This window comes from Talpa europaea (genome assembly GCF_964194135.1).
Source record: "Talpa europaea genome assembly, chromosome: 2".
NCBI lineage: Eukaryota > Metazoa > Chordata > Mammalia > Eulipotyphla > Talpidae > Talpa > Talpa europaea.
This window is the reverse complement of record NC_140068.1, coordinates 121,389,893-121,408,649: the sequence shown is the minus strand read 5'-3', so window position 1 is coordinate 121,408,649 and position 18,757 is coordinate 121,389,893. Positions and strand designations below refer to the sequence as shown.

At 48.3% G+C, this 18,757-nt stretch overlaps 2 protein-coding genes across 2 annotated transcripts in view; both read left to right on the top strand.

Annotated features, from left to right (window-relative positions):
• LOC311167663 (patr class I histocompatibility antigen, B-2 alpha chain-like) overlaps nt 1–10,798 on the top strand; it is a gene marked incomplete at both ends in the record, with an annotated part of 266,300 nt that extends 255,502 nt beyond the window's left edge. The window contains 2 exons of the mRNA XM_084228725.1: nt 9,914–10,189; nt 10,794–10,798. Of these exons, the coding sequence (XP_084084851.1) occupies nt 9,914–10,189; nt 10,794–10,798 (281 nt within the window). The remainder of the gene's footprint in view (nt 1–9,913; nt 10,190–10,793) is intronic.
• Nucleotides 1–18,757, top strand: part of LOC311167570 (saoe class I histocompatibility antigen, A alpha chain-like) — a gene marked incomplete at its 5' end in the record, with an annotated part of 516,604 nt that overhangs the window by 390,710 nt on the left and 107,137 nt on the right. The gene's annotated exons all lie outside the window — the stretch shown is intronic.

Sequence of the window (18,757 nt, the reverse complement as noted above, 5' to 3'; positions counted from 1 at the left end):
AGAATTTCAAGGGCTTTTATCATGAATGGGTGTTGCACTTTGTCGAAAGCTTTCTCGGCATCTTTTGATATTATCATGTGGTTTTTATATTTCTTTTTGTTGATGTGTTGGATAACGTTGACTGATTTTCAGATGTTAAACCATCCTGTGTCCCTGGAATGAATCCTACTTGGTCGTGGTGAATTATCTTATGGATACATTGTTGGATTCTGATAGCTAAAATTTTATTGAGGATTTTTGCATCAGTGTTCATTAGGGAGATTGGCCTGTAGTTTTCCTTTTTTGTGTTGTCCTTGTTCGGTTTTGGTATTAGTGTAATGTTGGCTTCATAGAACGTGTTTGGTATTGTCCCTTCCTTCTCAATTTTTTGGAAGAGTTTGTGAAGGATAGGCACTAATTCGTCTCTGAATGTTTGGTAGAATTCATTTGTAAATCTATCAGGTCCTGGGCTTTTGTTTTTGGGGAGGTTTTTGATTACCATTTCAATTTCGCTGCTTGTAATTGGTCTGTTTAGGTGTTCTATTTCTTCTTTATCTAGCTTTGGGTGATTGTAGAGTTGTAGGAATTTGTCCATCTCCTCTAGATTGTTGAACTTGTTTCCATATAACTGTTCATAGTAGTTACTGATTATTCTTTTGATTTCTGCTGTGTCCGTTGTGATTTCTCCTCTTTCATTTATGATCCTGTTTATTTGTGCTTTGTCCCTTTTTTCCTTTGTGAGCCTGGCTAGGGGTTTGTCTATTTTATTGATTTTTTTCAAAGAACCAGCTCTTGGTTTCATTGATCTTTTGGATTGTTTTTTTTAGTTTCAATTTCATTTATTTCTGCTTTGGTTTTTATTATTTCTTTTCTTCTACTGGTTTTGGGGTTTTTTTGTTGTTCTTTTTCTAGATCTTTGAGCTTCGAGATTAGGTTGTTTCTTTGAGTTCTTTCTTGTTTTTTGATGTGAGCTTCTATTGCTATATATTTTCCTCTTATTACTGCTTTTGGCAGCAGGGTTTTTTGAGGCAGACTGGGTAATCTTTGTGAGCTTAGTAAAGCTTATAGGTTTAGGTGCTACCCGTTGGAGACCAGCTAGGAGACAGGTGAGCCCAGCCCTGGGGTCCTGCCTGTGTCACTCTGTTAGTCCCACCCTGGCTCTGGCCTGGGAACTGCTGCAGAGCCTGGGGGCATGGCTGTGTCAGTCAAATGGACCTGATCTCCATGGTCTTGGACAGACCTAAAAACACATTCCCTTTTATTAGAGGTCAGGGTGGAAGAGAAGATAACATGTAATCATGACTTGTAAGGTCATAGGCTTGGGTAAGAAAACGATATTTTTGGGTGTAGGTAGTGAAAGAGCCAAGACGCTTTTCAATCTGGGAGAGCTCAGACAGAGAAAGGAACATGGACTCTAACTCCTCCTTCAGTCCCACCCACTTCCCTGAGGGGAGGGACAAGAGGATAAGCAGAGAGAGGGTGTGGCTGCTGGGAGGTGAAAAGAAAGTGGGGGGGGCGACTGGATTGGGGAGCTGGAGGAGGAGAAGATAGAGAATTTAGGGGATCAAAGGACACCGAAGAGGGGTTGGGAGAGGGCAAAGAGTCTGAGAGGAGTCTCGAGACTTTAAAAATATGGCAGGTTTTCAGGAGGGAGGGAAGGGGTGGAGTGCAAGAGAAAGACAGCCTGGGCTTAAGGCAGTTTGGGGCCACTTTTTCTGCCTACGACAAAGGTTGTCTAAGTCGGTTAGAATTTTGGGGTCAAAAGAGCCCATTTCCGGCCACCTAGAGCCACTGTCCAGTTCATATTTGGGCCAGGCCGTGGTGCAATAAAAAATGAGGTGCTTAGGTCTCATATCCGGCTTTAAATGTAGAGGGCCCAGGGCCTTTAGGAGGCACCCCAAGGGGGTGTCTGCCAGAATGTGGGATTCCGTTGATTCCATAGTGAGTGTCCCTCTTAGGATCTCAAAAGGAGGGTCGGGGAGGGAGGCTGGGTTCCAGCGTCCCTGGCCGGATCCTCAGGGAATCGAGAGGGAGAGTGAAAGGGGAAGGCGGCGTCCCGCTGTCATCTTTACCTCCAAGAAATAGGAGAGGTCGTTCCCCTGAGGAGACAACTCACCTCAGAGGGAACCCCAAATGGAAAGCGCAGATCAGGAGGGGGTAGCAATCGCTGAATAAAATGAAGAAACCCCCGTGATCCTGTTATAGGGCAGCACCGATGTTAGGGGGAAAGGATGTCCTGAGCTAATTCCATACAGGCTTTGTGGACTCCACCCGCACTCCAGACCAAAGCCATCAGGACACCGGGAAAGACAAATCCCATCACCACCAAAGGGAAGGTTGCTGGGACCTATAACACCAATACAAAACGGGTGCCTGACTGTGGGTCCTCACCCGCGCGCTTAAAAGGACTTATCAGTGCTCTACTGCAGGCACACGCAAAAGGTTAATAAAAGGTTTATTTACAAGGGAAGGGGAAATGAGGAAATGTACAACTCAGGGAGAAAAGTGGGAGACAAAGTTTTAAATCTGTCCTACCCGATCCGCTGATCTGGAATCCCAAATGGCACTCTGAGAGCTGGCCGCGAGCCAGGAGCCCTGAAGCCAGGAGGTGAGCCAGAGAGCGAGCCCCCCAAGGCCCACATGTCTGGTTTTTATACCAACCCTGGCTGCTTAACTCCACCCTCAGGTCCCAGCCACCTTCCCTTTGGTGGTGACGGGATTTGTCTTTCCTGGTGTCCTGATGGCTTTGGTCTGGAGTGGGGGTGGAGTCCACAAAGCCTGCATGGAATTAGCTCAGGGCATCCTTTCCCCCTAACAATCCAAGGGGCCTTAGAGGCAACAGCTCACCCGGGGAGAGTCACGAGCCAAGCGCTGGTGGTCCACAGGCCGGCCAGGTCTTTTCGTTATTCGCGATTATTTGGCAAAGTGCCCTAGGAAGAGAAGGTGGGCCAACAGGAGGAAGAGGAGGATGGCCCCTCCAAGGGAGATGGGAAGAAGAAGTTGTTGAAGCGGAAGTGGCCACATGGATTGGAGTTACCAGGAAGCCCAGTAAGGGACTAGAGCAAGTCCCTGCTCCGCTCACGTGGCATGAGAGGCAGCGAGGGCCGTTCTCCCGCAGGGAGGGTGCCCCGGGTCGTGTATCAGCGGCCCTTAAGCCTTAGTGAGCTCGGAGGGGTTGCAGACTTCCAGTTCCACGGGGAGAGGTAGAAAGAGAGAGAGTGAAGGAGAGGGAGAGTGGAGGGTTTGGGACAGGGCAGGGATCGAACCCCGTTCCCGGCCAGTGCACCAGATAAAAGGTTCAGAGCGGTAAAGAAAAGGAGAGCCAGGCTAAATTTCTCAAAGGAAGGGAAAATTTATTGCACCCCTGATGGCCTCAGGGACCCAAGGTGGGGGTCTGTGAAGCCGCGCACATTGTCAGGGGGAAGCAGGGTTTTATAGGGTGAGGAGAGGTCAGGTGTGAGACTGGGTTTGTAGGTCCTGTAGGGCAGGGGAGATTCATTATCTGAATCCTCTAGGCAGGCTTCTGCATTCCTGTTCCCAGGTGGGCTTTCTGGTGGGTTTTTGTATTCAGGCCTCCTGCATGGACCTTTCAGTAGTGAAACAATAGGTAACTTTAAAAAAAAAAATCATACAATTGTATGATTATCCTTAAATTTACAGAAAGTTATTTTCTTAAATATGCTTTGTTAGCATATAATGGTTATTAATATTCTAAAGTAAAGAAGTAATAATGCCAGGGACCACCCTCAGCAAACTGTCCTGTGAGGGGTTCCTGTAAGGATGAGAGGGCATGGACAAATCTGAGGGGTTAGGGGGAGAGGGAGTGAGGAGATGCAAACACTTGATCAGGGTGCAGACATCATCCTGCTGAGGGTCTCAGCAGCCCTTTATTTATACCTTACAAGCAAACCCAGAGTACACAAGCATATGTATTAGAGCAGGAAGATAACAATCATCACATCTTCCTCTAGAACAGCCAGGGGTTTATTTGCCCTTCAGCAGAGGTTGTAACATTCTTTATTTTGAAGAAGGCACAGTTGCTAAACAAAAGTGTTCTTAGAATAGTCATTTATCTTAAACAATCATTTTATTACTAGCAAAAACTTACATGACTGAGACTAACATTTCTATGTTTACTATAGTGAAGGATTAACTAAGGGCTGGGGAAACAAAGGACAGGAAGTTACCTGGGGGAAGGGAGACAGAGGGATTTTTTTCTAACTAACCTATAAAGTTGAGACTAACATATAACCATATTGTTACAGGGCAGGGAAAGGGGCAGCCCAGACACCACAAACCTGCCTATTCTAAATGGGTTCTGCCATCCACTGCATCAACACAAATCATGAGACTTTAATGGGAAGGAACTTTAATACAATTAGGAAAAAATACAGAAAAGGCAAAGAATATAGTTTCTAAATCAAGCACCCAAAGTTACCCGTCGCCTCATGGGTAAAAGTCCACCCAAGCAGGATTGGCCCAGAACAAGGCCCCAAAGCATGCCACAAGTCTTAAGCATCTTCCAGTGGGGAGCCACAGAAAAGGATCAGAAATAACCAGACAAGTCTGGAGGGAAAAGAGCAAAATCAAAATCAAGATAAAAACAGCCATTGCCACCTCCCCACGGGTCTCTCACCCACATCTGTGTCACCCAGTCCACGACCAAAAGGCAAGTGCAATTTCTTCACGTGTCTCTCGGCTCCATGTGCCTCCTCTGGCTCCATCCGGCTTCCTTCCTTCCTCAGTCTCCTCTGCAGCTTCTTCTCTCTCTGCTCAGCTCCACCCTCCACTTGGGTGGGGCAGGGAGCCTGGAACCTCCCCCTTTCTTGGGGACCACCCTGTTACAATCACCCCTTTTAATTTTTATTCCACCATATCTATGGTGGCACAGATCTCAGGGTGTAGTGTTAGGAGACAGTCTTTTTTCAGGGTTACAATGTGTGTAAGAGAAGCAACAATTAGTCAGCAGCATTGTCCATGAATGTCCAGTATGACAGTTTTCCATTACTGGAAAATAGTCCATTATCCAAGCCAAAAGAAAAAAAAATCTGGAGCATTAGAAGCGTGCAGGTGAATGTTACAGGGCAGCCCGGATACAAAATGGGTTGCCTGACTGTGGGTCCTCACCCACGCACTTAAAAGGACTTATCAATACTCTACTGCAGGCGGGCCTCCCCGGTGGCGCAGCGGTTGAGCGCTGGATTGCAAAGCTGCCCCCAGCCTCTGCAGCGCCAGTTCAATCCCTGGCTGCTCCCTGGCCACCTGAGGAGGGTCCCACGTGGTGCGCAGACCTCTCCTGCCGCCCGCTGCTCCCCTCAGCAGTGTACTTCGGTCCTTCTGCCTGCTCTGCTCCCAGCTGTGGCTCTGTGAATTCTCTCACCCTCCCACGCTTCTGACTGTACCCAGTGCTTGTATAAATAAATAAAAAAATTTAAAAAATCTAAAAAAAAAAAAATACTGCAGGCACACACATGAAAGGTTAATAAAAGGTTTATTTTTAATGGAAGAGCAAATGAGGAAATATACAACTCAGGGAGAAAAGTGGGAGACAAAATTTTAAATGTGTCCTACCCGATTCGCTGATCTGGAATTCCAAATGGCACTCTGAGAGCTGGCGCGAGCCAGGAGCCGTGAAGCCAGGAGGGAGCAAGAGAGCAAGAGCCCCCAAGGCCCCCCAAGGCCCCAAGGTTTTTATACCAAACCTGGCTGCTTAACCCCACCCTCAGGTTCCAGCAACCTTCCCTTAAGTGGTGACTGGATTTGTCTTTCCCAATGTCCTGATGGCTTTGGTCTGGAGTGGGGGTGGAGTCCACAAAGCCTGTATGGGATTAGCTCAGGACATCCATTCCCCCTAACATGAGGACCCACAGCTAGGCAACCCGTTTTATATCGGGGCTGCTTTGTAACAATATGATTAAAGCAAAAAACAGAAGGCTTTTATACAGAAATCATCATCTAATATATATTGTTTTAATAAGATACTGATTCAATATTAAGGCACCAAGGGCATGGAGGGCGTCAGTGCCAGACAAGCAGCACTGACTCTTCACTAGCCCCAAGCTCTCAATTAAGGGGGGAATTCTCCTAATCTAACAGAATCTAACCTATTACTCCTCTACTTATTTAATCAGCCTAGTTTTCATATCTAACTTTAAGATCAAGGGAAAATTCCTTTTTCTGTAAGATTGGTGATTGTTGTTTTAAGGAACTACAAATATTTCATCAGAGGCAGGGCCTGAGATGGTTATAGCTTTTGGTTCTCAGAATGGTTAATACGTGACATCAGCAGTGGTAACATTGACTATTCCCAAGTGCATTATTTGTGCTGTCAAGATTATTAGCTTAACCAGTCACAAAATTGTTGTTGGCTTATTCGTGAATGTATACTCCAACAGCTACCATACCCATTGTCACTGAAAGGGAACTGTTAAGGAAAAGCGAATCTTTCCCTGTTAAAGAGCCATAGACATGGAAATGTCAGTAAAAGACAAGCTTGCTTCCTTAACAGGCATATCTAAACAAGGACTGGCAGCCTGCTAGGCTGGTTGTTCTCCTGGGCCAGTCTCAAAGATCTGCCTCCTTCCCCTTTTCCTGTGTCAAGAATTTGTATGCTAACTAACCAATGTTATCAATGAATTATGCAGTGCCATTTGCTGTCAAATTGGTTATTCAGTAATTGATCAAACAGCATTTGCAGTTTTACTTTTAAATGTATATTTTAACAATGGTAGAAACTAGCCATAAACAAATGAGACTCTAGCAGGAGTCAGCTAAAGAGATTCCTGACTTTTCAGGAATCTGCCTCATGCCTGGACCTTTGTCAGACTGTTAGGGGGAAAGGATGTCCTGAGCTAATTCCATACAGGCTTTGTGGACTCCACCCCCACTCCAGACCAAAGGCATCAGGACATTGGGAAAGACAAATCCTGTCACCACCAAAGGGAAGGTGGCAGGGACCTGAGGGTGGAGTTAATCAGCCAGGGTTGGTATAAAAAACCAAACACATGGGCCTGTGGGTGCTCACTATCACTTGCCTCCTGGCTTCAGGGCTCCTGGCACGCGGCCAGCTCTCAGAGTGCCATTGGTAGGGCGCATTTAAAACTTTGTCTCCCATTTTTCTCCCTGAGCTGTACATTTCCTCATCTACCCTTCCCTTGTAAATAAACCTTTTATTAACCTTTCGTGTGTGCCTGCAGTAGAGCATTGATAAGTCCTTTTAATCGCGCGGGTGAGGACCCACAGTCAGGCACCCCGTTTTGTATCGGGGCTGCCCTATAACAAGACGACAGGAGTAGCATGGCTCCCAGCATAATAACATCTTTTGAAACGTTTTATTCTAGTAAAGTAAATATTTAAAGCTATAACCCACATGAAAAAATTATACATGGGATCCGTAGTGATTTATGAGACTGTAGAGACATGCTGAAAGAAAAATGTTTGAGAATCACTGACCCAATTCCTGGGCCTGGATTCAGGGAGGCAATAGTGTGACAAAGGTCTTGGTGCAGGAGAGGAGGGTCTCGGGGTGTGGCTCTCAAGGTCTCAGTCCCCAGAGCGCTGTTCCGGACTGGAAGTTGACTGTTGGGGTTTCCTCATCTCCCCAGTTTCACTTCTCACAACCTGGGCGGGTCCTCCTTCCTGGATACTGGTGAGTCACCCCAGGGCTCACTCCCCATTGCCTGGAGGTCTCCAGAGCAGCCAATCAGCAGCCCCGAGGCTCCAGTTCCAAAGCCCCCACCCACCCTCTGGGACTCCGTGGAGGCGCGTCCTGGGGGATGGGGGGCGCAGCCCTCCTGCTGCTGCTCGCGGTGGCCGCGGCCCGGAGGGAGACCCGGGCGGGTGAGTGCGGGTCGGGAGGGGACAGGGCGCTCCCAGAGGCGGGAGCGAGAGCGCGGGCGGGGGTGGGAAAGGCGCGACCTCGCCGCCGCCCTAGTTGTCCCCCCACCTCGGCCCCGCCCCGTCCTGGCCCCTTTCCGTCCCCCCGAGACCCCAGCCTCCTCTGGCCCCCCGAGTCCCGGCCATGTTCATCCCGCAGCCGCTTTTCACTCTCGCTCGTCTTTCACCCACTTTCTGTCTCGTGGGCGCCCCCTGGGACTCGAGCCCCCGAAGGGGAGAATAGCCTGGGTCTCCCCTCCCGCCCCCAGGCCCCCACTCCATAAGGATTTTCCACACCACGATGTCCCGACCCGGCCCCGGGGAGCCCCGCTTCATCTCCGTGGTCTACGTGGACGACACGCAGTTCCGGCGGTTCGACAGCGACTCTCCGGGCCGGAGCTTGGAGCCTCGGGCGCCCTGGGCAGAGCAGGTGGAGCAGGAGAAGCAGGAGGAGTGGGACGAGGACGCGCGGATCCTAAGGGAGCGCGCACTGTGGTACCGAGCGCGACTGGACGCCCTGCGCGGCCTCTACAACCGGAGCGAGACCGGTGAGCTGGCGCGGGTCCGGGCCGGGTCAGCACCTCCATCCCCACGGACAGGGCGGGGGTGTCGCTCAGGATCTCCCCCTCCACGCTTCTCTGCAATTGCCCGGGAACAGCCCGCGGGACTTTCACCCCATTTCATTCCATTTAGTTTATTCAGGGCGGGAGGGGGCGCGGGCGGGGTGACCACGGGGTGACACTGGCGGGGACAGGGTCTCACACCTTCCAGATGATGTCTGGCTGTGACGTGGGGCCCGACTGGCGAGTCCTCCGGGCATACAGACAGTACGCCTACGATGGCGCTGATTACCTGGCCCTGAACCCGGACCTGCGCTCCTGGACTGCAGCGGACACGGCCGCTCAGATCTCCCGGCGCGAGTGGGAGGCCCTGGGTGAGGCAGAGAGATTCAGAAACTATTTGGAGTACTGGTACTTGAGGTGGCTGCGCACATGCCTGGAGTACGGGAAGGAGACTCTGCAGCGCACGGGTAAGAGGGGCCTGGAGGCCTCCCGGTCCCCCCCTGCCTGGAGTCACTGCGGGAAATGAGTCCTCTCTCCAGTCCCGAGAGGGGGACTCCCCTGGGTTTCATGTTCTGCACGAGAGAGACCCCCAGAGACTCCGGCTTCTCCTGAAGGACAGTGAAGGGATCCCGTCTCTCCTGAGAAAGACAGACAGTCCCTGACATCACACGTCACCGGGTCCTTTTGACCAGGGGCCTGTTTGGGAACCAGGAGTTTCTCCCTCAGTCTTGTTTCTGGTCTGAGAACATTTTCAGTTATGTGATTCCTGCTTTTCTGTGTCATTCACCTTCCACCCAGGTCAGGAATAAAAAGTCTGTGTTCCACTCCCTCTGCTTCATCCTACCCTGGGTTTCCTTCCTCATTCTAGTACTATCTAAGAAATAGGAGACTCTCACAGATTCCCCAGATTAGCCTGTTTTTTACATTTTTATGCTTCTAGCTGTTACAGGGCAAACCCTGATAAAAAATGGGGTTTCCTGACTGTGGGTCCTCACCTGTGTGCTTAAAGGTGACGTATGAATGCTAAACTGCAGACACACATAAAAGGTTGATAAAAGGTTTATTTACACGGTAAGAGGAAATGGGAAATGAATAACTCAGGGAGAAAAAGAGGGAGATAAGTTTGTAAATACGTCCTACCCGTTCCGCTGACCTGGAATCCCAGTGACCCACAGAGGTGGCGAAAACCTAGCACGCCTCGTGGCCAAGCCAGAGACTCCTGGCCACATGACCAGTTAAATACCCAAATGGAGAGCCCAGTTGCTTAACTCCACCCTCGGGTCCTCCCAACCTTCCCTTTGGTGATATGGGATTTGTAGTTCCCAGTGTTGTGGGGGTGGAGTCCACAAACCCTGTATGGAGTTTGCTCAGGACATCCTTCACCCCTGTCATTCCTGCCACGCCAGTTGTGTTGTCCATTGTGAGGATGGTCTCATGAGGAGTCTTCAGTGTCCATGGAGGAAACACAAAGTGAGTTTTCTGATTTACCACCTCAGAACCCCCAAGGACACGTGTGACCCACCACCCCACCTCTGAGTATGCGGTCACCCTGAGGTGCTGGGCCCTGGGCTTCTACCCTGCGGACATCACCCTGACCTGGCAGCGAGATGGGGAGGACCTCACCCAGGAGATGGAGCTGGTGGAGACCAGGCCTGGAGGAGATGGAACCTTCCAGAAGTGGGCAGCTGTGGTGGTGCCTTCTGGAGAGGAGCAGAGATACACGTGCCACGTGCAGCATGAAGGCCTGCTGGAGCCCCAAGTCCTGAGATGGGGTAAGGAGGAGGATGTGGGCAGTGATGTTGTTCTCAGGGCCATCAGGAGCCCTTCTGGAGCCCTTCTGGAGCCCTTCAGAGGGTCAGGATAAGGTCTGGAGCTCAGGGTATGATCTTCCCTTCCCTACCAGTGCCCCCTCCTCAGTCCTCCATCCTCACTGTGAGCATCATTGCTGGCCTGGTTCTCCTTGTTGCTGTGCTCACTGGAGCTGCAGTGGCTGCAGCTGTGATGTGGAGGAAGAAGCACTCAGGTAGGGAAGGGAGTGGAGGATCTTGTCCACTGGGGGCTTTCATATCCCAGGGAGAACTTGCCCTGCCTGGTTAATGGGAAGTACCATCCACACACATGTGTGTTGCCCAGAGGGCATTTGGTCCAGTCCCCCCTACCTCCTTTCTTCATTTTTCTCAGTCCTGACCTGGGTCTTTAGTCCCAGTTCTGAAAACTTCCTGTTGTGCAGGATTAAAAGATTCCTTTAGGTCTTCTGACCTGACTGCTCCCTGGTCTCCCATGATGCTTCTTCCCACAGTAGGACAAGGAGGAAGCTACACTGAGGCCGCAGGTAAGTGTGGATCTGGGGTTTGATCCCTGAGCCCCTGGGGACAGTGTAGATGGACTCCATGGGGGAGTTACCCTCATCAGTCCTTCCTGTGGTCTCATCTCTGACCAGGTTCTGTTTTGTTCTCAACCAGGCAGCGACAGTGCCTATGGCTCTGATGTGTCTCTCAGCCCCTAAGGATCTTTTACAATGAACCTGATGAGGCTCCTGTTGTGCGCACCCTGGGCAGCAGGGTGATGGTGTCACTGTTGTTCTTAACTGTGATATTGAGCATTTGTTCATATATTTATTTTTCTATGTCTACATAAGTTGCTATGTCTATAAATAATAATAAATAAAATATAATAAATAAAAAAATTTATTTATTCATGCATACAAGAAATGGGGTACAGGCCAGATGCACGGGAGGTGATAATATTCACCAGAGACAGAGTGGGGAACAGAACAAGCAGACTGATGAAATACACTGCTGAGGGGAGCAGCGGGTGAGACAGGAGAGGTCTGCCGCGCCATGTGGGATTCTTGCCTGCTGGCCGGGATCTAACCTACACTGCAGAGGCTGCGGACAGCCTCACAGTGCTGCCCTCAACCACCAGCGCCACCAAGGGAGGCCTGGAAGTCAATTTTTTTTTTTTGCTATATTTATAACACTGTTTTTTTGTCCTTATTAAAATTGGGTTATATCTTGCTGATCATTGAGTTTTAAGCATTATTTGTAAATTCTTGATACAGTGCTTTATCAGTTTTGTAATATGCAAATGTTTCCCCCCACTCTGTGACTGAACTCCTTTACTGACGGGAAAGCAAGCATTATTGTCCAGACAGAAGCATGGATATATTTTTTTAGAAAAGAAAAGATAAATTTCTAATTGGTTTTGAGCAGATACTGGCTGACTGGGATGTTGGGGGATGGAAGGGAATGACTGACTTATGCGTATCCTTGAGTGTTATTTAAATGTTCTTGCATGAGCGTGAAATATGCTTTCAAAACTAAATTACACTTCATTCCTCAATTTATAAAACTCTTCACACATCATGTCCAAATCACGTATTAAGATCAGACTGGCATGTGGGCTACAAGTGAGGGACCCGCACATCATAGTTGCACAGTCATGGTTTCTCTCAGGGGTCACCCTGGTGTTGTTCGTTCTGTGGGTGTTGGACCTGTGTCCATCATGAGAATATCATGCAGAGTATTTTCACTGTCCCTAATGTCTTCTGTGCTCCAAGGAAGCAAAAGCAAAAAAGAAACCAATGGAATCACATGAGATTAAAAAGCTTCTATATAGTGGGGGAAACTCATTAAAATGAAAAGACAATATCAAGTTGCAGAAAATATTTGCACATCATCAATCCAAAAAGGAGTTTGCTGCAGGAGGCCTTGTTGCTCCAGCCAGATAGGATACTGACAAGCAGCTAAGAGAAAAGGCCTCACACTGTGGGGCTGAAGATCTGGCATCCCTTTGCTTTTTGTTCTTGGTCATAGAGAGAGAAAAATTTATCAGAAAGTATATTAGGCAATAAATTATATGTATCAGCATACTGTAAGTAAATAGCACGAAAAATTGTTTGTTTAGAAATTAGTTGTTTTTTTTTTTTTTTTTTGTCAGTCCGCTCTGCACACTCTGGTGGATTCCTCAGTCCCCACACCTCACACAGTGGACAGTGCTTGTCTCTAGCACAGATTCATTAGAGAGAGTGTCATAAACCAGAATAAAGCCAGAAAGCAAAAAGTGAAAGAAGGTAAGCTAGCCCACAAAACGAAAACTGCACGTTAGTAATAAAAAGCACATAGAATAAGACTCCAAAGGCTATACGGGGAACGACAAGCAAGCGCCAATGTGAAACAAGCCGAAAATAACAACTGCCTTTTTTTGAGAACATAAAGCCAGGGGAGAGCGCGAACGCAGTCCCCCACTACCACAAATTATGCAGTCGAGTTTCCCACATTTGGGGAAATCGCAGGGGTCAGCACATCCGGAGTGCAATGGATAAGCCTCGCCCTGGGAAAACCACCTTCGTGATCATGGTATCTCCCCTGCCAGGTAAGTATAAAATGTTATTTTTAAAAATAATCTCAATATTTCATAGGTTATAGAAGGAAAATTTTTTTCTTTTCCAGTTTTCCCAGGTATCACCATCCAGGGACTGGAGAGAGGGGTTCTGGGAGAAAAGCTGGAAACCTCACACACACGGCAGTCTCCAGAGTCTCCTCTCCTCATAGCCCTGCTGCTCTGACTCCTCACAGAGCATCTCACCCCTGGACGCCGCCCTCCAGGACCCCCAACTCTGCCCACCTCAGATCCCACCCCGACCTGGCAGCTTCACCAGAATCCGGAGCAGCGCGGCAGCGCCCCCGTGTGGCCACAGGGCTGAGCACAGGAGCCCAGAGCTGCCCTTTCTCCTGCTCAGCCAGGCCCTCCCCAGGCTCCCTGGGCCCCCAGCGGCAGGACAGGCATCTGCACACAAGGGGGCGCCCAAGTGCTGTGTCATGTCAGAAGTCCCCAAATTTTCTTAGTCCTGTGGACAAAGGACAAAAGCAGGTTTCCAGGTCATAATAGCTGATTCCCAGATTATGGGCTGATCCCCAAATATAGAGGTTCCTTAGGTCTCGGGTGGATCCTTGGACTCCAGAGTCTCTGTACTTTGTTTCTGCTTCTGCTTCCAGGGAATTAACATTCAATTCTACCCAGGAGCCCAGGGCCTCGCCCAGGAAAAGGACAAGGTTCCAGGATAACGCCAAGACCCGGGGCCAACCACCCATCCACGCCTTGCAGCAGGGGGGAGCAGGAGTGATCAGAGCCGGGAGAGACCCGGGGAGCTGGTGGTGGTGTGTGGTGGATCATTGGTGGAAGGGCCACACCTAAGAGGAACAATAACTATAGAAAGATGACCCACGCTGTAAGGAAATAAATAAACAAATATACATCTTTTTAAAATTTTCCATCCCTGAATGAGGGGAGGTTGAGGAGAGCCCCCAGGGCACGACTAGGAAGATGGGGAGGCTCCTGGAAATGGAGCAGAGGATGAACATGGGGACTAGGAGATGGGGCCCAAAAGGAGTGGTGGGGGCACCAGGAAGGGTGGGGCCAGGAAGGGGCAGCATCGGGGACACTGTGAGGGGAAGGTCTGTGTGGGTGACGCGGCTCTGGCTGGGGCTGGGAGAGTCTCTGTCTCCCCTGGTGGGACTGCAGAGGGGCTGGAGCTGTAACTGATTAGGGATGCACTTAGGTTCTGGGCCTTTCCTGTCCGTGCAGGGCTGGTGTGACTCACACACGCACACTCAGGCTGATGAAGGAGAGAGAGGAGGAGAGGACAGATGGTTAGGAGGAGGCCCCCATTTCCTGAGCCACAACATCCTCCCCAACTCCCCAATGCTGGGGTGGCAGGGAGATTCCTGGAATCAAGAGGAGGTGATTCAGGGAATCAAGAGGAGAAAGGCCTGTGCTGCTCTGGAGGGCCAGCCCTGGGGGCTGATTCTGGGGCTCCAGGGCCCCACTCCCTGCAGGCGGGTCAGAGTCAGCCCTGCTCACAGCTCCAGGCTGCTGACAGCCCCTCTGTGCGGTGACCCTGCAGACACCGCTCTGGGGATAGTATAAAGAAACAAAAGAGCAAAATTAATTGGGAATCTAAAAACGGTAGAAATGATTTTTTAAAATCACATATTTTGAAGGACACTTCAGAGGACATGGATTCCTTGTCTGACAGCTCATTGCAATCAGGACCTTGACCGTCACGTGAGCTACTCTGGCCTCCACTGTTTCTTGTGAGAAAACAGCCATGATCACTTTATCACCTGAGTATTTTACTGGTTTGTACCAAATCACTTCCTACTTTGCACCTAAAACAAAGATCTGGCGTCTCCACAGTCTCTGAGGGGGAGGCGGCAGGAGGGGCCTCACTCAGAAGCTCCAGCTCTGGGTCCCACGAGGCTGCGATGGGGACAAGATGTTGGCGGATCTGAACGGCCGTGATCAGCGTGGAAGGACCTGCCTCAGAGCTCCTGCATGTGGCTCCTGGAGAAAACCCTCAGGTCCTTGTCCTGTGGGCGTCCCCTTAGCTGAGCGTCCACCATGTGCAGGGAGTCACCCCAGAGAGGGACCAGGAGGGGAGCCCGGGCGGGAATTCTCAGCCCCTGTGAGCCTGACTCTGTGAAGTGGCACGTCCCTTCTGCTTCATTCTCCTCAGGAGGAAGAGCCAGGGAGTCAGACACACTCACGGGGGGCACTGTCTCCCCTCCTGTGTATCCCAGAATTGGAGGAAAATTGAAAACCAACACAGTAGACCTTCTGGACACTCAATATTTCCATTCTGCCCACATGAAAAATAAGCTGCCTCCCACCCAAAGCCCCTAAAAGTCTCTCCCATCACAGAAGCAGCGTGACGTCAGCATCTCATCGTGTGACTCAGAACCACGCAGATGAGTCGCCTTGAGAGCATTTGTGCAGTGAAATTGTCTGTGCTCAGCTCCTCGTGGTCTACAGCTGTTTTCCCATAAGTCTCTGCTGAATCCTCTTATCCCCATGCTTCAAGCCTATACTCTAGTTCTTCTATGCAGAAAGAATAAAAAAATTGGGGATATTGAATTGAAGTTAATCAATAGGGTTTTGTAAATGAGCAATATTTATCAAATCATCCATATGTCATTACATAAGTATAATCAAGAAATCATTATTAATGTCTATATCAGTCCATGCTAGGACATCCATTTATAAGAACATAAGTTTTAGGAGGAAGATATTAAGATTAGAGATGTAATGGGATATCCAGGGCTACAATTCATTAAATAGCCTCACCCAGGAGCGCCCAATGAGACAGCGAGGAGTGGTAAGAGTTGCAGGCAGTGCACTGATGACTTAATTTGAATGGTGGCAATGTTGACCTCCCTCCATTATGGCTGTGAAATAGACTCCTGGCAGTGGTTTGTGACTTTCTGAATGATTCAGTGCTGAGAAGGAGCAAGATGAGAAGGTGAACATCAAAGGAAGTTAGGAAATGAGGCATTTTTGTCCATGGGAGTGGACACAGGGTGTAAGATCGTTGTGTCTCATGTGAGTTCTCACCTCAGAGAGCACCTACCACAGATAATGTCCCCTTTGTGTGGATAACAGTCAGCCTGTCTCCTTGGTCACCCCAGGGCTGATTCAACTGTCCCTGAAAGTCATAGAAATAGAGATCAAAGCTGATTTGATCATACCTGAGTCCAGTAGCATGAGTTTCTTTCTCATCATGGGTGATTCATCAGTCACTGTCACTCACGAATGCTCAGATTTTCAGTCAAAGAAATCACAGCCAAGCTCTTGCTGTGATAACATCACTTAAGTAGACCAGACAGCTACATGGTAACAGGTGGATTTCTTCACCCAGTTTACCCTGTTATGGAGAGAGTGATTTGTTCTCAAGAATTGACATCCATTCGGATGTAAGATTCCCTTCCCTGACTGCCAGCATCTCCATTCAAGAGCCAACAGATTGCCTGATTCACCAGCATAGAGCCTATATAACATTGCCTCTGAATAGGGGCACATTTTATGGTGAAATAAGTATGATATTGGCAGCGTGTCTGCAGGAATCACTGATTCTGCCACACAGCATGTCACTTGGAAGTTGACAGCATAATTGAAGGATGAGAGACATTAAAAACTTTTAACATTTTATCTTGGGCAAAACACTCTGAGATGGTGGAAGGCAGCTTTCAACATGTTATACACATTGAAGTAATGGCCAATATATAATCTGTATTCCAATATTGAGAAAGCATGGATCCTGCAACTAAGAGGTGAAGAAGGATCAGCCACTCTCACCATTACTCCTAATGATGCACTGGAGGAATTTATACTTCTCACCCCACACCTTCACCCTATTAGTTTAGAGGCTCTCCAGGGACATGAGGTGGGAGGTTGGGAGGCATATTTGTACCAGCAAGGTTCTGCTGGATTTGATGTTATATCTACTGCCTAAGCATTTATATTCCTTGAGCCAGTGAGCCATAATGAACTCTATTGTTATTGTTTCCAGAATAATTGACCCTGATTACTATGAGGAGCTAGGGTTGCTGCTGCACAATGGAGTAAGAAAGGAGCACGTGTAGAAACTCTGGAGAACTGGGGCTTCTGGGCAAGTAGAAATACAAAGAGGCCATGCAGCAACCATGTCCTGATGGGGGTGAGGGACTCAGCCTCCCACTCTGCAGGGATGAAGAATGTAGGTTTGCTCCAGGGGGAGGGGAATCTGGAATGGCTGTGTGGGAAGGAGACAAAGCACATTAATAATGGTGTTGTGACCAAATGCATCTGTGGAGGCTTGGCCCATTAACTGAGTCTTTTGTAGAGCTTGTCACTGGCCACCACATCAAAGACCCTGTGACTGACTGGACTCCACAGAGCCCATGAAAAGATCTGAGTGGTGTAAGGAGTAGACTGTATTGGACATTTCTCAGTCCTCATGTCTTCTATCCCTTCAGTTCACCTTTTTACTGCTATAGTTTATTGTTTCATAGTAAGCAGTTTCATGCAGGTATCAACTTCCACCACCTTAGTCCAGTTGCACCTTATTTGTCAGGGAGATTGAACCCCAGTTGCCCATGGCAGTACCCAGGTCAGTAAAGCTCCCTGGTATCAACTTTTCTTCCACTCCCTGCTTTATGCTTCCTGTTCCCACAGTAATGAACCCAAATAAACTATTTGCATGCAAAATCTCAAGTTTTTTTTCTGGCTAAGATATGTGTGTTACTTGGGGAAAATGGAGATGGAGATAAAGCTGCTGAGATGGGTGTGGAAAGGTATCCACAGGAAAAATTATCATTTATGCTAAATGCTGTTCATTAAAAACACATAGATATGTAAAGAGATGCATGCAAAAATGTCACCAAAATACTAATGTTTATTATTATGGTAAGATGACAAGATATTTTTTATTACATTTTTATATTTCAGAAGTTTCATATTTTATAAATGGTTTGAGTTGTTCACAATGAATGTGTGATATTTACATAATATAATTAGAGAAACACAGTAAAAATGGGAGCACAAATAATGAGACAAGGTGGTATTTCTCACTTTAGACATCTACACATAAAAGTCTTTTTTTCCTGAAGCCAGAAAGCAAACCCTTCCCTATAGAAGTAAATGGAAGTTTTACCTTGTCAAAACAAGTGTCAAGGCATGAGCAGAGCCCACTAGTTGCATAGCAAGGGCTGGACTTCAATCTGAGCTCCACTGGAACCTCTTGCTATCTTCACACACCATCCTCCAACCTTGCTGAAATCACATAACTCCAACTCCCACTTGGAGAAAAAGAAAAAAAATGTCCTAAACTCTTAGGCATTTGGTATTTTCTCAAAATTCTTACTTATGAGAGATAACAAGAGGAATTAAATTGGCTTATGTGTTCCAAAGGCTGATTTGGGCCCTATGAGGAATGATGCCGTTTATTCAGAATTTTCTTTCCGTCACTATCCCTCCCCCTGATCTACTGTTTCAAGTCTTTCATTTATAATTGTCCTTAATGTAGTTTGGTTCAGTTCCTAACCAGAACGTGCAGTGGGAAGGAATTGAGACAGTGTTTTTGAGAGGTGGGGGAAGTGATTGAAGCCCTTTTATGAATTAGGATTTGAATTTTGGAAAATATAGGCAACTTTCTATTTCTTTTTAAAGATTTATTTATTTATATAAGAACTGGAGTATAGTCAGAGGCTTGGGAGGGTGAAAGAAATCACCAGAGACAGAGTGGGGAGCAGAACAGGCAGACAGACAGAAGACACTGCTGAGGGGAGCAGCGGGAGAGGCAGGAGAGGTGTGCCATGCCACGTGGGTTTCTCCCTGGGCGGCCGGGAATCGAACCCACACTGCAGAGGCTGCGGACAGCTTCACAGCGCAGTGCTCCGCCCGCTGCACCACCAGGGAGGCCCGCAACTTTCTATTTCAAAGAGTCAGTTATCACAGCCCTCACAGAGGAAATCTTCAGGGTGAAGATTCTAAGTATGAAGGATTTTGAAATGTGTACTGGAATG